At 39.2% G+C, this 20,526-nt stretch overlaps 1 protein-coding gene across 6 annotated transcripts; it reads right to left on the reverse strand.

Moving 5' to 3' along the window:
• Positions 1–1,656: 1,656 nt before the first annotated feature.
• brd8.L (bromodomain containing 8 L homeolog) lies at positions 1,657–20,076 on the reverse strand. Of its 6 annotated transcripts, XM_018252270.2 has the most exons (22): positions 19,939–20,076; positions 18,258–18,354; positions 18,042–18,111; positions 16,219–16,268; positions 14,198–14,320; positions 13,651–13,731; positions 13,487–13,551; positions 11,607–11,740; positions 11,280–11,498; positions 11,021–11,162; positions 10,445–10,618; positions 9,375–9,622; positions 8,252–8,623; positions 8,087–8,174; positions 7,913–7,953; positions 7,620–7,834; positions 7,434–7,526; positions 5,916–5,984; positions 5,656–5,833; positions 3,833–3,937; positions 3,125–3,169; positions 1,657–2,563 (listed from the first exon to the last, which is right to left on the reverse strand). In XM_018252270.2, the coding sequence occupies exons 1-22, from the start codon at positions 19,955–19,957 to the stop codon at positions 2,504–2,506; spliced, it is 2,688 nt and encodes an 895-aa protein (XP_018107759.1). In that variant the 5' UTR covers positions 19,958–20,076; the 3' UTR covers positions 1,657–2,503. The 6 variants fall into 6 exon arrangements, with proteins under 6 accessions (XP_018107759.1, XP_018107763.1, XP_018107762.1 ...); XM_018252274.2 differs by lacking the exon at positions 11,280–11,498; XM_018252273.2 differs by lacking the exon at positions 10,445–10,618.
• Between the last annotated feature and the right edge of the window lie 450 nt (positions 20,077–20,526).

Raw genomic sequence — 20,526 nt, forward strand, 5'->3', positions numbered from 1 at the left:
GTCAAGGCTTTACCCAAATTATCTGCGAGGGCAGGTAGATTTTGCAGGGAGGCCAGAGACTGTGAGAGTTGCAGAGCCCACAGAGGAGCAGGGGGGTTCTGAAGATGGCCCGGCTGCGTTGTCTTGAGGAGTGTCGTCTCCTGATGGGGGGCCCGATAGTTCTGTGTGAGGGAGGTGAGAGCCCCCTGAACCAGGTACAACAGAAGCTCCCTTGGAGCAAGATCTGCAAAGGGGTTCCCCCTGTCCCCCTGGGATTTTGGATTGGCAATTCTTGCAGGCAAAATAGGTGATTTGTCCTGCTGTTGCTGGTGCTCTGCCCCCCCCCGCCCTGGGGAATAGTCCCCCAGACTTACCTTCTGCCATAAGCAGTGTCTGTGGTACCTGCTGAATAACTGGCTGTGTGCACTGGAGTAAGGTAGCTTTGTCCCCAAAAGTATAGGCTGCTGCAAGGACAATGCGCTGCAAAAACGGACTCTGTAGAGGCACTAGAGAGAAGGATGCGCTCAATAGTTACTAAAGGGAAGGAGAGAAGCGTGTTGAGGAGCGCAAAATGGCCGCCGCAATGGAAAGGGCGCGAGATGCGGCATGAGAGAGAGGCTTGGAACGCGGTTCCGCCCCCTCCTCACCCATGCGTTCCAGGGGAAGCGCGCTGAAGCGCTAATGGCGCCAACAGTAAGGAGACGCCTAAACAGTACCCCTGGAGCAGCGTGTTCCTAGAAGATAAACCTTCCCCACATGCAGCACAACAGCCAGAGCAGAAATAGATTGGGTAGGGGGGAGAGCAACCACAGCGTGAGGTAAAAGTAGCCTTTATACTCACATGCAGCCACACTGTAAGGCCCTCTGCTCCCCCTCAAGGAGTGCAGGCATGCCTAACCGAGTCTGTTATAGCCTATGGGCCAGGGAATGACTCCAGTGGGCCTCCCACGGAGGGGGTGTACACAACAGATACAGGTAACCCTGATTGTGGTAGCACCCCTGTCTACTTGAAGCTTGAAAACTTGGAGCTTGCAGGTTGTCCATCCTCCTAGTAAGCAGGACACTTAAAAACTGAATACATTGGCTCTAGCCTGGGGTTAAGCCACAGTACTGGCACGCCCCTTTTTTCATTGAATAAGTGTCCTGCCTCCTGGAGGGTGGAGCTTAACCCCATAGTCCCTGTGTCCCCCTTGAGACAACAGAGAAAGTTGACTTATTGATGCTGGGATGCAGCACCCCTCTTTCTGTGGATACATTCATTTATGACTCTTGTAATGTAAATATGACTGGAACAGTGTGACCAAAGGTTGAGTCTTACAGAACTAATATTTATTCTATCTTTACAAACAAAATATATTGTTAGTCTGAAACACATATATGAAAGTCCTGGGACTGTTTAATTGGAACCTGTACATTATCAAATACTTAAAAGGCCAGTAGCAACAAGAATGGAAATGATATAGGGATTTATTAGGATAGGATTAATTTCTATTCTGTACATATAATTATGTTTTTATGGTTACACTTATCCTATTCTCTCAGGTCTGCTGTGTTCAAGTCATCTTTGTGTGAATCTCTCGGTTGTGTTCAACGGAACCTTAGTAAATGCATATTTATGAACTGCCCACAAATGCTCTGCCAAAAGAAATTACAGAAATCATTCAAGTGACGCAGTCATCAAAATAAAAACTTTTGTATTTGCCTTAAAACAACGCATATGTTCTGGCGAATAAGAAAAGATTGGTTCCATATTTAAAATGTTCTGTTTGCACATTGCTCAGTACAGGTATCTGATCCATTATCCAGAAAAAAATGTAATCCAAAAAGCTCAGAATTACAGAAATGCTGTCTCCCATAAGATAGATTTTATCCAAATAATACAACTGTTATAGACGAGGAACAATTACCATGCCTATACTGAAATCAAAGACTGGAAGGAAATTTAATAAAAAAATATTCTATTATGCAATTATATATTAAGATATATAATTATATGTGTGTGTGTGAATCCATCTTTATTTCCTGATGTTACTGTCCCTTTTAATAGGAGTTCCACCAAGGAGCAAAAGAATGACAATCACTCGCTTATGCTTAGCATTAATATTGTAGATTCAAAAAAAACAAACAGTGGGAGAAAATACTAACAGAGGTTAAATAATTCTCACAATATCCAAAAGAAGTGAAATGGGATTTTACCGTTGCCAATAAGGGGAAAAGGTTCCTCCAGGGCAAGTGTAGCTTTACATACTGTAGATACACAAGGCTAGACTTTACTATACTTGATAACAAAATTGCAAATTGCACCAACAAACATTCAACTACAGCAACATTTTCCAGTTTTGGACAATTCAAAACATAATGAAGAAAGTTGTTTACACAGAGTTTTACTGTACATTATGTACAAGTTATTCACAATATATTAACAGAAATTTGCATTTAGCTCCAACTGGAATGGCAATCTATTCTTCTATTCCAAACAGAACACTTGATCACCATGGCGCCTGATCTTCCAGATGGTTACAGCTCACTTCTTCATTTTCATATCTGCTTCAATGGCGCAACGTCGGCCACGTGTACCTCCATCCTATAAGGTGAACAAGAAGGATTAGAGAAGCATTTCGCAATCCACATTAACCTCTTCTTACTGGGAAATGCACTTTATTCCATTTTAATCCTTGCAGCATACTTACTTAATGATTTATATTGCAATACATTAGGCCATTCATGTATATAATACAATACTTTCACATACCTTCAGTTCTCTGACATCCCTCAACCCTGCCTGCATTTACATTTTAATATTCTCTGAAGAATATGCTCTTACTCAAACTAAATCTGCACTGAAGAAATATTCTTCTTTTTCATTTCACTGTACTGATTTGTGTTTTTTTTAAGGCACAAAATAAAACTCCTGCATACACATTAATACCTTTCTGCTAAATCACTGCTATAAACCACCGTTTCAAGAGAAAAGCTGCACAGAGAATTTAGAAAGCAGTTCAAGTTGCAGTAGAAAGAGAACAGCATTACCAATAAAGCACATAGAAAAGACATTCAGAACTTTGTCTGATAACTTTCACTATTGAAGGAAGCAGGCTATGACAGATACGACTTCCCAAACCCAGTGCAGCAATTCAATACTTACAAAGAGAGAGAGAAGGAAGGCAGGAGAGCCCATGGGGACACTGTCCTGTTGACAGACAAACAGAAAAACAGGTCAGATTCCACGGAGACTCTCCAACATAAAACACACGTTTTAGACACACGACATCAAATGAAGCAGAAGAGAAGACAGAACCACAGCATTAAGCGGAAAGTTGCGACCATGAGAAACCCATAGCAGAACACAGCTTTTATATAAATATTGCATGATATGGACTGAAGTAACCATAGCAAGTACCCGCTTCACTTGTTACTGATTAATCTAAGTAAAAGGTTCAAACTGCTTGAAAGCTTTGGCATGCATGAGCTGTCACCACAAAGAACTTCATTTGTACGAAATAATGCAACACTTTCCTCCACTAGTTGTTAAAGAGCAGCATAATTCACACAGTTAACTAAAGACATAAATAGATTTCCTTATGCCTTCCTACACTGTGCCTGTTAAATACCCTTTACAAAGCCAACATGTGGTCAGTTGAATGAGGCCATAACTCCAGGTAAAGATTAGCAGTTCAGCAATTCAATCACACCATGCAAAGAGAGGTGCCATAGGGCTCTCAGACTGCCTTTTTGTACATTTCTTGGGAACTGAAGCAGCTCTAAATCAAAATAAATAATTGTTATCAAAAAGGTACATCGATAGCTAGACCTCTCTGCACTGGTAAACATTAGCAAACATGGGTATTTTTACCTTCTCTGAAGCATCTTGCTTGCGCGTTGAATCTCGAAACCTTAGACTTTTTGCACTTATGCCTGACTCTGATGTCTGCATGATTAACTGGGTGGCCAGGAATTGCTATGGATGAGAATAGAATCACACATACATAAGGGAATTGTTAGAAAAATTCATTTGATCTTGGAAAGACAAACTAATGACCACTCAAAATGGACTTAGCAGTAGGGATGGGCGAATTTTATTGCCTTGTTTCGCTGCAAAAAAGACGCTCATTGACTTGTATGGCGTTGTACGTCAAAAAAAACCAAACAATTTTGGCGCGCAACAAAAATTTTTTTGACACCCATAGACTTTAACCCGCGACATTTCCCCGGCGGCGAGTTTTTGGCAAACGAAACGGGTCAAATTCGCCCATCCCTACTTAGCAGCATAAATTCTAAAATGGGAGGCCTGACCATATGTGGGGATGAGGAAAAAAGGTTAAGGAATGCAGTAATTGCTGCTGCATTTTCCCATGTGCCACATGGATCGCAGGCTTTGGCTGGATAATGCATGTCTACAGACAGCTCTGCTACTGATTCTGAGACACTTAAGTTCTCACTCGATATCTGAAAAAGTGACAGATGTCAAACTTAAAGGGATACTGTCATGGGAAATAAAAAATTTCCAAATGAATCAGTTAATAGTGCTGCTCCAGCAGAATTCTGCACTGAAATCCATTTCTCAAAGGAGCAAACAGATTTTTTTTATATTCAATTTTGAAATCTGACATGGGGCTAGACATTTTGTCAATTTCCCAGCTGTCCCAAGTGACTTGTGCTCTGATAAACTTCAATCACTCTTTACTGCTGTAACAGCTCCCTAACACAAGATAACAGCTGCCTGGTAGATCTAAGAACAACACTCAATAGTAAAAACCCATGTCTCACTGAGACACATTCAGTTACATTGAGAAGGAAAAACAGCAGCCTGCCAGAAAGCATTTCTCTCCTAAAGTGCAGGCACAAGTCACATGACCAGGGGCAGCTGGGAAATTGACAAAATGTCTAGCCCCATGACAGATTTCAAAATTGAATATAAAAAAAATCTGCTTGCTCTTTTGAGAATTGGATTTCAGTGCAGAATTCTGCTGGAGTAGCACTATTAATTGGTGCGTTTTGAAAAAAACATGTTTTCTGATGACAGGATCCCTTTAATATTTTACACTACTATATAATTTATTCGGGTTTAAAATTCAATGAGGCTATACATTTACATTAGGGTATAGATCATTGCTTATTATTATTATTACAGGTATGGGATCCGTTATCCGGAAACCCCTTATTCACAAAGCTCTGAAATATGGGAAGGCCATCTCCCATAGACTCCTTATTAATCAAATAATTCAGATTTGTTTACCTTTTACTTGATCCAAACCAAGATATAATTATACCCTATTGGAAGCAAAACCTGCTTATTGGTTTTATTTAATGTTTAAATGAATTTTAAATAGATGCGTATAAAGATCCAAATTATCCAGAACACCCCAAGTCCCAATCAATCTGGATAATAGGTCCCATAACTGTATTACGTTTCTTAATATGTGCATTCATATATGGATGGCAGCCATCATTTAGCTCGACTCTAGCATTCTCCCTAGAAGCAACATCAATTGGCCATACAGTGAAGTTGCCTTTACTTTGGTGATGTGTCTATCAACGTAAAGGGGCCCAATCTCATGAATGCAAATAGTAAATAATCTGTGCCTAAAACAATATATATGCCCCACATAAAAGTAAAATCTATTTAGGAATTAAGCAATAACAGTAATACAGTTTAACATGAAAATAAATAGATACCTGGATCTGCTCCAACACATCTCTCTGCATTTCAACAGCCATGTGATATACATCATGGTCAGAGCTATTATACATCACTGCATTCTGGAACATGAGCATAATATCTCGTTGAAACTCTGCAGTGCTCCGGATCAAACCAGTCTCAATGTTTTTCTTTATCGTTGATAAATCCATAGGTCTTAAAAAGAATAAACAAAGAGATATTGATAGTCATCAAATAAAAATGTGTCAAATTCATTATAAAGCCAACCTTGTCTTACCTGTGTACAATGCTGTGATAGCCAGGAGCTATATCATCTGTCACAGGCTGCAGGAAAACATTGGCATATCTAGGCAAAGTGAGAACATATTTGTAAAAAGAAATTCAAACGCTGATCAGGGATTTAAATGCTATATTAGATATATTAGATTAGTCGGAAAAGTCTTTAATTACTTTAATAACAGTTAAATTAAATCACTGCTGTTTTGTGAGGCTATGCCTCTTAGGGGCCACATTCTTGTTCCTCTCCACTCTAATTGAAGTTCTTGTCTGTTTTTTCTGTAATATTGTGGAACCAAACACTTAATTAGTACAGTTTTTCAGTGAGGGCAGTAGGCGAATGCATTAATATATAACAGATTGTTATCTTATTGCATCAAATAGCCATCCATAAAATAAACCATGTTTGTAGCCAAAGAGGTAAAATTAGAATTAGAATTGACACAGGGTCAAGAAAAAAAAAGTAAAGACAAGGAGAATCACAGTTGTATCAAGAGGTGCACACAAAAGGTCTTTACACTTTGTCTCTCTAAATAGTGGATTCTCAGCATTCAGAAGGCAATTGCACCAGTATAACATGTTGCACATACAGTCATATGAAAACGTTTGGGAACCCCTCTTAAAGGAGAAGGAAACCCCCAGGGCGCTAAACCCCTCCCCCTCCCCTGTGCTGCCCCCCCTCCCTCCTCCCCCCTGGCCTACCTGTCCCCCTGGGCAAATGCCCCTAACTTTTTACTCACCCCTCTGCGCAGGTCCTGTCCACAGAGTACGCAGTCGCCATCTTCTCCCACGCGCGTCTTCTTCCTGCTCTGATCGGCGTTTTCTGGCGCATGCGCAGTAGGAACAGGTACCGGTACGGCTCTACTGCACATGCGCCGAATGTCACGAAGTTTTCCGATTTCACTTCGTGACATTCGGCGCATGCGCAGTAGAGCCGTACCGGTACCTGTTCCTACTGCGCATGCGCCAGAAAACACCGATCAGAGCAGGAAGAAGACGCGCGTGGGAGAAGATGGCGACTGCGTACTCCGTGGACAGGACCTGCGCAGAGGGGTGAGTAAAAAGTTAGGGGCATTTGCCCAGGGGGACAGGTAGGCCAGGGGGGAGGAGGGAGGGGGGGCAGCACAGGGGAGGGGGGGAGGGGTTTAGCGCCCTGGGGGTTTCCTTCTCCTTTAAAGGGATCCTGTCATCAGAAAACATGTTTTTTTCAAAACGCATCAGTTAATAGTGCTACTCCAGCAGACTTCTGCACTGAAATCCATTTCTCAAAAGAGCAAACAGATTTTGTTATATTTAATTTTGGAATCTGACATTGGTTTCATTTACTACTAATAATTTATAAAGTGCCAGTGCTTAATTAATCCCTTGAACCCCACTTTTCATTTCATTAATGGTCCCAATAAAGTGCAACAATTAATCGTTAAAAGGTGACTAGTGCCGATTGTTCCAAAATATTTCAGTCAAAGGGGAAAAAAACAACTATGAAAATTCTGGAGAATTATATTGTTTTGTTACCAACCTGTGGTTAGCTGCTGCTCGCCACACCAACATAATGGCCTTTTTCCAGATCTTCTGAGCTTGTATTGCCTCTTGATCTTCACTACAAACTGAGCTTTAATGATAAATGTTTATTAGTTTTAACTGAATAAAGAATGGTAACATCCTAAAAAAACATGTACAATTGCACTGAACACTGTAAACTTACAACTGGGAAGATGCGGGACTGCTAGGAATAGAATCAGCTAGTGTGTGGGACTGAAGATGTGCATTATGAATACTGAGGCCATCATCACTTTCACTTATTGGTGGCTCATTATCCATCTCAGAGAGATACTCCTCTCCAGGTTCTTCTTCCTTTGGTTCCTCTGGGCTCCCAGCCTCACTCATCACATCCTCCTCCTCTTCTTCCTCTTGCGAGTCCTAGACACAGAAATTAGCTTAAGTTTGTACACCGCTCATCACTGAAATTGCAAAGGAAACAAAGCTCAATGGGATTACCTTATGAAGGCTGCCTGGGTGTGGCTCTGATTTAACTGCATCTAAGAATGGGAGAAGAGCAAAACAATGCAAACATGTAAAGGAAATCAACTGCTCACAAAATCCCTATTTTTGCTAGCCTTAACTATACTGCAACTTATAACAAACTTATATTCAGTTTTAATCATTGCGCACCAGTTACTATTGGTGTTGGCTCTATTCCGATCTCAGACTCTTCTTCCTTTGGGAATACCTGGCTCTGTGGTGCTTCAGTATAGGGCTCCTGCAGGCAACAAAGAATGAGATTCAAGAAGCAGAATCTTTAAAAAAATTAAAAAGGTCTTGCTCCAAAACAAATACCTCTGTTTTCACTTGATCTACTTTCTCTTCTGGCTCATTTTCAGTGTTTCCTCTTTGTACTTCCAGGTCTTCGGTGTGTCCAAGATAAAGAGGTTGTTGAGGAGCAAGTGAAGTAGCCTCCTCCTGAGCTGGTTCCAGGTCAGGCTCCGGAGGCTCCGATTTTATTTCATTGCTCATTTCTATGATGTTCATTATACTCTCGGACTCTTTGGCCTCTGAAATTAGTGACTGCCCTAATGTATCTCTATTAGCTGTATGTTCCTGGACAGGCTGATCCCAGGGACCTCGAAGTGCTTGGGGGTCATCATTTTCCTCACAGAAAGAGAGAGCAGCTTCAACTGCAGCCACATCCAACACCTCTGGATGGTCATCCTAAGTCAAGGGGAAAAATGGCTCTTTAAAACATTTATGCAATTTTCATCTGGTAATTAATAGCATACTTTAAATAGTTTATATCAACAGCTAAAGTGGTTTTGACATAATTTTAATGTCTAAAGTATAGCTCACATTTCCATCATACATTTTTTTTTTAAAGGTTTTAAAGGTTTAATTTTCCTTATACATTTTTTTAAATGTTCAAAATGTCTATCTTGCACCCTCCCCCCATTGCTCTTCTATAAATGCCTTACTGAAATCTAATTGGTTAGTTACCACATTCATTTCACAGCATATAGTTCCCCTGTATGGTTATAATCACCTTACAAGAAACCAACAAAGAGTATGGTCCATCACCCAGTTGGCATGGCCTGGCATCACTAGTGATGAGGCTGGACACAATCTGCTGGAAGTGCAAAACTGGTATACCCAACAGGAGGAACAAAACCTAAGATATGCTTGTAGCCTGCTCAGAGAGATACCACAGACTTATGGTGACATGACTATGCCAGTATCAGTGTTTCCCTGTACACAGAATCTTGGGGATGAAAGGGATAGCGATAGTTTAAAAGGGTCAACATTATTAACATGAATTTTTAGAGCACTAGCATAGTACTACTACTAAATCTCTTAAGTTGTAGTAAGTTTTTGTTTCCTAAAATACAAGTGGCTAAACAACAAATTAGTGACTTGTGTACTGCCAGGGACATCAATGACTGAAATACCAGTCCCTGTGTCATAGTCATACCTTGTCTTCAATAATGGCAATTATGTCTCCAACAGTTTCAAAATCAAGTTCTTCCATGTCCATTTTTTCAGAAAGGTCCAAATCCGCCTTGCCTTCTGAGGTTTCATCCTTGGACTGTCCAACCCCATCACTGCTTGCCATGCACTCTTTGTTGATTGAGTCTATTATCATGGAGATGTCACTGCTGTCCATGGATACTGAGATGGAGTGAGGATCTGAAGCAGAGTCATTGCTGTCTTGCTGAGTCACTATGTTAAAACAGAAGGATGGGTCATCTTTTCTGTTACACTTTTCTAGAGTTTGGAATAAATATATAAATATGAATTTTGTGCATCTTGACTATATCTTTCTTGGCAAATATATTTTTAATTAATGTAAATTAAAGTTTAAAAAAAAACCTCTGGATTTTTGAATTACCTCAATGCTAACAAAGCTGTCTTGTTGGCCAGTAGCATGCCTGTCTTGTAACCTATAGGCTATGTTTGGGAGCTTAAATAGACGAAGGCCAAAAACTGATCCAAAAACCCTCCTCACATTTAGGAGGCGGTGGTTCCCAACCTGTGGGGCTAAGCCTTCTAGGAGAGTTAAGAATGAATGGCAAACAGGAATAGATTTGAGGTTAATGCTTGCGAGGGAGCTGCTCAGTATAAAAGGCACTGGACAACAATACAAAATCAAGGTCTATTACCCTTAAATAAAAATCTCAATAACAAATACACTGCAACTTGGAATGCTTGTGGCGCATTGATGTCCAGATATTCTTGTCATGGGCCAGTTATCTGCTATTTCACATGTTTTAGGGGATGGATAATCATATAACAATAATACAAATAAGTCTATGGGCACTTTTGGCATGCTAGGCAAAAATAGAGAAGTGCTAAGCCTGTAAAAAGTGTAAATTGAATTAAAATTAACCTGCCAGTCTACCTCACTTCTGGCTTGGAGACAGGCAACCTACTGGGGCTGTAATTCTCCAAGGTCATAACCCGTTGCTTTACAATGTGCAGATAATCAGTTCATCAAAATTAAAATATAAGCAAACAAGGAGAAAAGTCCAAGGCATAATTTACCTGGGACAGCAGGGGTCATTGGCAAAGCTGACATCATTACAATAGTTGCCCGAGACTCTATAGGAGCCAGCAAAGATTTAGACGGAGATTCATTGGCAGTAGTAGAAAATGAAGCATGAGGAGAAGCGAAATGTGCAGGACCAGCTTCTAGAAGCCGGGACAGAGTGGGAGCACCTAACAGGGTAAGAAGATACATGGAAAAAGAATAGGAGGGGAGGCCAGAAATAGCAGTGTATAAGGAGTTACTACTTTACAGAAAGACAAGACCACTCAAATGAACACGAGAAAGTGCCACAGCATGGCATTATTAGATTAGTATTTATAAGAACCTTTAACATTATTGAGATCATTTTAGGCCTCTTAAGCATCTGGCAGAATTAAAAGTAGTGGTGGTCACATGTGGCACCATTTTAATAAGGTTTTATTCCATCCACATGAGAGAAATGGAAGGATTACAACAAATAAGCAGGAATTCAGAAATCAAAAGCATGAACCTACTTGAAGAGTAGATTAATCGGTACTTGTAAGTTTGTGTTATAAACAGGAACCAACTCAACCCAGAGTACAAGCACGTACCTGAAGCGGCTGGTGATGCTGGGATTGTTCCTGGTATAGGATGTAGATCACCACCATGAAGAACTGGCAAAACTCCAAGATCCATGAGTACACCTGAACTGGCACTATTGCCAGATGTTATAGCCATTTCACCTTCGCTCACCTGAAAAGAATGAAATGAGTATGGCAGGAAATTTTGACTACCAAGCATATGTTCCTCCCTATTACTATGGGAAGTTTGGGGGCAGTCTCTCTGAGCACTAGGGTCGGGATTCCATACCAGCCGGGGACTCGAAGGCAACAGACTGCCTTTCTTCAGGAGCTCCGAAAGCAGCGGGGAGGGGGGAGGAGTTCCTTTCTGTCCCGCCATCTTTTTCTGGGGAGAGTCGTCCATCACAGGGGTCAATGGGGATTCCGGGGGGGCAGAAGCAGGTGGAGGGGTATCTGGAATCCCAATGAAAGTCGGAACTGAGGTGCTTGACAATGACCCTACACTTACCTGAAGGAAAATAATATGGATAAGTGAAAACAGCAGGAATATGGTTTAAGATCAATGGAATTAGTCAACAACAAACTACAATATTTTTAATCTGAACAAGGTACTTACCCCCACACTTCCCTCCTCATTGTTAATTGGTGCCAAGTCAACCAAGCTAAACTCTCCTCCTGGAGATGAGGATCCCACAGAGGGGCGGCTCATTGTGCTAGTACGGCGAGGAATGTTCTTAGCTGCCAGACGAGCTAAAGCACAACAGAAAAGAATCTAAAATCTGCCAGATACAGCATAGAGCTTTTACAGAAATGTCTAATTAAAAATGGTATGCCAGCTGATCTACAGTACAATTGCTTCACTACAGTTTATTTCAATGTTAAAGTTTTATTGTGGTGTGCAGTGTGTAGAATTGTTAATTAAGGAAAAATTACCCCCAGACAGCACAGACACTGTGGGGACCTCAAAACAAAATAGGAATGGGTAAAGTAAAGTGGGGCTGTTCACCTTCCAACACTTTTTAGAGTTCAGTTGTTTTCAGATAGTTCACAGAGAAAAAAACTTTTTTTTTAACATTTTGTTTAAAAACTGAAACTTAAAGTTTAATTTTTCACCTTATGTCTTTCTGAAACAACTCTGTGAGGGGGATCACCGACTCTGTAGCTGTTCTAAATTGATACATTTAGTTGATACATTTCTTATCTTTGTACATGCTGAGCAGAATCTCTGAGTTTCATTACAGGCAGCTGTTAGAATTGATACAATAGTTGCTAATATTCCACAAATGCTGCTGAGAAATGTATCACCTAATGTAGCAAATTGTAACAGTTCAGAATCTGCACCCGAATTACTGAGCAGTTAGACAAACACCAAGGACATGAAAATCAATTTTCAAAAAAAATGGAAAGCAAAAAAGTTTATTTTTGTTGAACAATCTGAAAACAACTGAGAATAAATTAGTGTTTGGAAGGTGAACAACCCCTTTATCGCTTAGCCTGAACTACAGCCAGCAGCTACTTTATATCAAATATGGCTACAGCTGAGTACACATGAACCTGACAAAAGTGGGTTAAAGTATGTTACAGATGAACAAGTGGTCACACTGCAAATCTGCACCAACTAATAAAATTATTTTCTGTCAACAAATAGGACATAACTCTGAGGGGAGGGAGTCTACTGGCAATGTGTATGCCTTTGTGATAAAAATACAGAACAATGCATTGGTTCAAGTGTAAAAACAACACCATTGTAGGCAGTTAATACAGGAAAGGAGGAGGAAGGCTTCTGTGCGATTTTTTAAACAGAACTCCTTGAATTCAGTTTTTTTTACTTGGGGGGGTCTAGCAGATCTGTTTTATTTAAAAAGGGACGCAGGAAGACATTGAATGAAGATACCAGGTCTGTGAACCACGACCAACAGAATTGCCAACTGCTTTTCTTTTTGAGTGTCTGTTTCCATTAAGGGGGTTATTTAGACCTCACAACTCGGATGGTTGTAATGTAAATAAAAAAAAAAAAAAAAAAAACTTGAATCAGTAGTCAGTAGTCAGGGTGAAAAACTCAAATAAACCCACTGAAAAAAACAAACATCATGAAGGCTATTAACATCTTCAAAAAGGGACCTCTGCCATTGACTTCTACATGACCTTGACAGGTTGTAGATGGCATATTTTTTGAATATGAGCTATTTCCAGCTTCGGGGTATAACAAATCTCAAAAAATTCGAGTTTTTTCCTTTTAAAAAAAACTTGGATTTTTCTATTTTTTTTTAACCCAAAAGAATTGATTTTTGACTGAAAAATAACCTTCACAATCACCTTTGACAAATAACTCCCCAAGTCTTCTCCTGAAAGTTGGATTTAACCTTGCAGTACCGCTCCCCCTGCTCACCCACATCATCAAAACTTGCAGAAAAGGTCACCTGGCTGTATATTCCTAGTGCAAATTGTAACAGTACAGATGTCTCTATCCACCCAGCAAATTTCTTACAATGTTACCTTGATATGCAGCCTCTGTGGCCTTTCTCTTCATTTCTGCCTCCTCTTCTTCCTGCTTCTTTTTGCTACAGTGTACAATGGAAGACTGAATTTGTTAGCACTGTTAATCAAATGACCCATACTAATCTGTCTGAATATAAGTGTGCAACGTAAAGAAAACTCACGCCAAAGTTTCATTCCACAGGTCCTCCAGCTTGCTGTCCAAATGCCCACTCTGAATAAGTTCTGCTTCTTTCTTCAGTTTTCTACCCAAGAAAAGGTGAAAATACAGTATGGTAAAAAAAAATTCTATCAATGCTGGGGGTTGTCTTAAAGAGTAAATACACCTCTCCCCAGTTTTTTTTCATTAATAACGGAAAACATGTACATGGTTTTACAGTTATTTGTAAAGTAAATGCTATTGAAAGCCATATATCCACTTCAAATTCAGATCCTTAAACCAATGTTGCAGAATCCACATGATTAGTACGCTTGGATCAAAACTAGTCAGAACTAGAGAACAGGAAAGGATAAACAACTACATATTTAAACTGCAATTACATTAACAAAATAACTTTAGAAAAAATTTTTTTAGAAGCATGCTTAAAAAGACAATTTCTTTCTGTATGAAAAACACAATTTGAGTTCCCCTTTAAGTGATACTGAGATTATGTCAATATTTCTATTTTTACTAAGAAATATTGTTGCACAGGCCTGCAACACTAACTTTACCTGTATTTCTCCTGAGTCTCTTTAATAATTTTTTTCAGCTCTTCAATTCTTTCAGCTGTCAGTTTCCGTACAATTACATCCTCCACAGTCTCCACCACTTCACCTCGTTCTCCTCTTTTTCGTCTGGAAAGTAGGAATAAATACAATTTGTACAAAGTTACTTCATAGGTTTAAAGACAGCCGCACAAGAACATAAAAACACTGCAAAACTGTGGACTCAACCAGTCCATCAGTACCCTTCAATATCATCATTCCCTTTAAATAAAGGTATGAGATCCCTTATCTAGAAACCCTTTATCCAGAAAGCTCAGATTTACCGGAAGGCATTCTTCCATAAAGTCCATTTTAAGCAAATCATTTTTTTTTAAATTACTTCCTTTTTCACTATAATAATAGAACAATACTTTTTACTTGATCTTAACTAAGCTACATGAACCGATATTGGTGGAAAAACAAATCCTATTTGGTTATTTGATTTTTAACATTTTTAAATGAAGTTTAACAGACAAAGTGATACGGACACTAAAAATTTTCTTTTCAAAATATTAATCTACCTTAAAAGTTACATATGGGTCACGTTGATCGTTTTTTTTGCGGATAGTTCTGTTTTTGTAAGTAATTATTACTTGACGTTCCTAAGCCTGACCTGACTGCCCCATTTCAGTCTGTCAGTTAGAGTTTATAATGCCAACAGCTGCACAACTATGGCAGCCCCCTCATAGAGGAACATGGGGGTAAGAAAGGGAATGTAAAAGCATCAGGCAAATACTTCTGTCGTCAGTATCACTTTATGGTATAGTGACACAAATTATGACAAGACCCTATCCAAAAAAAAACATGTACCAAGCATTCTAGATAACTGATACTATACATGTACAAACAAAATGCTATACAAGGCAAGGGTGAAATATATGCAGCACATAGGGCTGCAAGCTCTATTTACTTATACAATATAAGTATAATGAAGCAATTGAATTCTTAAAGAATCAGATGAAACTTGAGTGTAGGACTGGCCATACCAGGGATGACTTTGATGTATTTGGCCATCTTAAATATATTGCATTATATGGACATATAATCCCTGTTTTGTTTAAAGGGTAAGGCATTTTTTAGTAGCTCAAGGCACAAAATGACTCAATGTCCTTAATATATTGATAATGGGTTACGTCTTGTATTTGTCTTTACTTATACAATGACACATTAAAAAAATATTTTCATCTAAATCAACTACCATATTTCTTCGAAATTTCCATCAAAGGAAAAATGCCCACTACATTAGTGTGGAAAAAGATTAGGCGGCTCCAGAGAAGAAAATAATCTGTTTTTTTAAAAATCCATTAATCATCTGAAAAACTTAGTGACAGGGAGTTTTTGGTTTTAACACATAAAATTGTTCAAGCACTAAAAGACTTCCTTATCTGAACGACCAGCTCACAGTGTTAATGCTGTGGTTACACCAAATATGACTGGTGCTGGCAAAGAGACTTTTAGTTCACATGAACCAAAAGGTTAAAATGACTACTCCATCAGTTGGGAAAGTGTTTCTGTCTTGCCTGCAATTAGCTACACTAAAAACTTTGGGTCAGTGTAGAAGAGGCCATAGGAGTTGGTCTTGGCTTTGTCCCAAATTGCAATATTTTTTAAATCACTGAAACAGGAATTAAATATTACAAAAACCCATTATAGCACTGTGTCTAAACTCAGCTCCTAAACATGTGACATTTTAAATATGGAAAATATTTGAAAGCACTGGTATAATATAGAATACGAGAGCTGTACAAGTTCAGTTCTGCAGGCTGGATGCAGCTCTTAAAAGCATTTTGATGGCCCTTAGCCTGCTCATAGCCTTTGCCCAGCAGCCCATCCCAATAAACTTGCAGTATTTCAGACAACTATCTGGGTAAGGCCAAAATCAATAACAACAAAACAAAATAAGGGAAAATATTATTCCTCTAGCATTAGTGGATTTTGTTTATAGCTAATAGTGCCATTTCATTAAAAGTTGAATAGTTTGTACTCACTTTGGGGTTTCTGTAGTTTCCAACAGTTCAGAATACTGTGAGGCACAGTGCTGAAATAATCAAACAGATAAAATGAAGATACATTACATTAAAGCAACACGTTAATACAGCTTCAGTGTAATAGCGGAGAGGACCAATGGGGGGGGGGGACTGCACAGGTGTCACCCGTGATTATGGATATGACAGACACTGTGATCTATGACCAATGAAATAAACCTCAGTTGTATAACGTTATGATCAATCAGAAAAAAGGGCAGACAGGGAGTAGTGCTGTGAGTTTGTTTGCCCGAGTGCTGTCTTAGGCTGCGTCTACACCTGGAAGTGTAAAACTTTAGCTGTATGAAACAAAAGTGGATTTTTATTAACAAGTGCATCTCAGTTAGGCTGTAGGTAGTGTCGAGAGCAAAAAGTAAACTATTTGTGTTCTTAAGGTGTACAGCCCATTAAAGGGATTGTTCACCTTTCAACATTTTTTTCAGTTAAGTTAGTTTCAGATAGTTCACCAGAAGATTTTTTCCCCAATTACTTTTTATTTTCCATATGTAAATGTAATTTTTCACCTCATAAAGCAGCTCTGGGAGGGGGTCGCCGACTCTGTAAACTATTCTAAATTGATACATTTAGCTGATACATTTCTTATCTTTGTCCCTGCTGAGCAGAATCCCTGTGTTTCATTAAAGGCAACTGTTAGAATTGATACATTTCCAGCGATGCTGCTGAAAAATGTATCAATTAGATGTTGCAAAATTTTAACAGTTTAGAGTCTGCACCTGAATTACTGAGCTGCCAAACTGAAGCACCATAGACAGGGACATTAAACTTGAGTTTTTGGAAAAACTAAAAAAATAAAAAATGAAAAGTAATTTAAAAAAGTCTTTATTTCTGGTGAACAATCTGAAATATGTGCTGGGAAGTAACCTGTCCTACCAGAGCTTAGCATGATCCAGTCAGGAACAGGGCAGTCTCAGGTTAGGTATGAGAAAGAGAAACACCTTATAACACGTACTATTACCAAACATTTTACTATTACAGAACATTTTAGGAAATAACTTATTTAGGAACAACAAGTTATTGATGTGTACGTTATTAAAAAAATGTATACCAGCATCAGGTATAAGAATCCAGTAGCACTCCTAGCTAGTTCCTTGACCAACAATTTATTCCCTGAAATTCACCTTCAGTTATTGGTGCCAACTCACACAAATAGACTCAGATTGAACACAACAGCAGTACATGCCTTTTTGAAACCTATCTATATCTTCATACTGTGCTACTGTGAAAAATCATGGCAATAAAATAAGACAATCATTGATTGTTCCCACTATAAATCGTGGAATTGATGCAATGACACATGGGAGTTACTTTTGTCTGACTGGCATGTGATGCCAAAAAAAAGTCTATAGTGGCTTTCATAAGGGGCAGTGTATGTATGTGATGTCCATACCTATGACTGCTATTTTAATATATGCATTATGGTAGGTTATGTTGTTTTATTGTGGTATATGTTAAAACAGGGGTCCCCAACCTTTTTTACCCATGAGCCACATTCAAATGTGAGGAGCAGCACCAGCCAAATAAGGGTTGTGATTGGCTATTTGGTAGCCCCTATGTGGACTGGCAGCCTACAGGAGGCTCTGTTTGGCACTATACTTAGTTTTTATGCAATTAAAACTTGCCTCCAAGCCTGGAATTCAAAAATAAGCCCCTGCTTTGGGGACACTGAGAGCAACATCCAAGGGGTTGGAGAGCAACATGTTGCTTAAGAGCTTACTGGTTGGGGACTACTGTGTTAAAATATCAAAGCTCACAAAATATTCTCTTACCTTTTGAGAAAACCAATCAGGAGGGCGAGCTGGCTCTGCAAAGGGCTTGATGGCACGACTTACTGATACCCTGAACATGAAAAAGCCCAAATATGCATCAAAAGCTGCACATCCAATAAAAGCATAGCAACACTAATAGAAACAAGATTTGTTTCTTTCATGCTACACACATACATGTTGCAAAACCTAATATCATGTAACAATTACATTTCTCACCAGTTCTGGTCGCCACTCCGCATGACTGAAGATGCAAGACAGAGTTTCTCCCGAATAGACCATGGTTCTGTTGGGCCAACATTCAAAAGCTTGTGTTCTGATGGGAGAAAAATTAATGAATCAGAAAGTGGTGGTCAGAACACAAACAAATGTTGCTAGCCACCATAATGAAAATATTTTACTGCAGACTAATATAATTATATCATTGACAACCACAGAAGCAAAACATGCACTAACAACCTTGAATCCTTAGACAGGTTGATAAGCAATAGTTTAAAATTGGCTTAGAGCACTGTATGCCCATAACTATCGTGTACATATAAGTAGGAACTATCATTATGGACGATATACTCAACTGGTCTACATCTATTTATTAGAGTAAATTGGAAAGCTTAATGTCCTAGCATCTGGTGGTAGCAGTGGTGTGACTACTGGTGGCAGTGGTCATCACAGCGATATCCAAACAGTTTTTAAGGTAAATGGTGGGTGCAAGAGTGGGGGCGTTGGTGCAATTTACACACATGAATCTATAGTGACATTTCTGGATCTCAGTGAACTACAATGGAAATTTTTTCCCAAAAACAGATGTGACAACCATAACAAAGAACACACCTCTGTTCATAAAGTAAAGTACAAAAACAACAACATTTTATTTTACCCCGGTTATCAAATGGGTGTTACTCTATTTACTTAAATTGGATATTAAAAAGTTAATAAGCCCCACTGAAAAAAAGGAAGACAGGGGTGATTAAAGGAATACTGTAATGGGAAAATATGTTTTTTTCAAAATGCATCAGTTAATAGTGCTGCTCCAGCAGACTTCAACACTAAAATCCAATTCTCAAAAGAGCAAACAGATTTTATTATATTGAATTTTGAAATCTGACATGGGGCTAGACACATTGTTAGTTTCCCAGCTGCCCCAGTCATGTGACTTGTGCCTGCACTTTAGGATGGAACTACTTTCTGGCAGGTTATTTCTCCTACTTAATGTAACTGTCTCAGTGGGACTTGGCTTTTACTATTGAGTGTTGTTTTTAGATCTACCAGGGAGCTGTTATCTTGTGTTAGGGAGCTGCTATCTGGTTACCTTCCCATTGTTCTTTTGTTAGGCTGCTAGTGGGGGGAAGGGAAGGGTGATATCACTCCAACTTGCAGTAAAGAGTGACTAAAGTTTATATGAGCACAAGTCACATGACCAGGGGCAGCTGGGAAACTGACAATATGTCTAGCCCCATGTCAGATTTCAAAATTGAATATTAAAAAATCTGTTTGCTCTTTTCAGAAATGGATTTCAGTGCAGAATTCTGCTGGAGTAGCACTATTAACTGATGCATTTTGGAAAAAAAACATGTTTTTCCATGACAGGATCCCTTTAATCTTCTAATGAAACTAAATGGGGGAACCCATATCCTCCTGTGGGACACTATGGGCTGTAGGGTCCAGTAAAAGAAAATAAATCAGTATACATATGACACATTAAACATGCTTAAATTAATGGAGCATTCACTAAAACCACACAATCGTATACATATAATACAGGGATGTATTTGGATCTTAGGAAGGCGTTAAGTAAAAAAATAAAACACGCTCCACCCGGAAGCAAAATCGATTCACACGTCCCGTTAAATATATGCAATGAATGTTCTTATTAAAAGCATTTTGTGCTTTCCAAACTCACTCCCAGTCCCGGCAGCCATCTTCTCAGCCACAACAACAGACCATCAAAACCTCGCGACAGCAACCAAGCACGCCTGTTCACGTGATCTCATCGAAGCGCATGATGGAAGGTTGTTATTGTTGTAGCGTGTTATGTCTGGCGGAGGCAGACTGTAGGTTTGTCTGCGTTGTGATGCGAAGCTTCCTTTTCGTCACGTTTCCCAAAAGGAGACATATATTCGTTGTAATTAATTTAGTCCTCCGTGCAGCTATTATGTATCCCTCTAAACTCATAAAACTTTTAGCACTGTATCTATTACCATGGGATGCTTTTGGCTAAAAATCTGAGACCCAATAGGTTTTCTTCCACCCAATGTGGCACAATGAATGAAAGTGTTCAATAGGTTTAAAGAAAAACGAAATCATAACTAAAGAAGTGTTGTACATTATGTTTTTACCTTCTGTACCAGTCCAAGGCAACCACAGCTGTTTTGCAGAGGAGATCTGTGTTTCAAAGATGCCCCAGTAGCTCCCCATCTTCTTTTCTACTAATTCACTGTACATGCTCTGTTCTGCTGTCACTTAGTTCAGGGACCCACTCACAATATAC

This window comes from Xenopus laevis, chromosome 3L, assembly GCF_017654675.1.
Source record: "Xenopus laevis strain J_2021 chromosome 3L, Xenopus_laevis_v10.1, whole genome shotgun sequence".
In the NCBI taxonomy this organism is placed as follows: domain Eukaryota; kingdom Metazoa; phylum Chordata; class Amphibia; order Anura; family Pipidae; genus Xenopus; species Xenopus laevis.

Excerpts from the sequence above, each read along its gene's own strand:
- brd8.L (XM_018252270.2), bottom strand. Across the intron at positions 11,499-11,606 it reads ATGAGGAGGGAAGTGTGGGG|GTAAGTGTAGGGTCATTGTC; the intron begins GTAAGTACCTTG and ends ATTTTCCTTCAG. Across the intron at positions 8,175-8,251 it reads TAGATCAAGTGAAAACAGAG|GAGCCCTATACTGAAGCACC; the intron begins GTATTTGTTTTG and ends TGTTGCCTGCAG.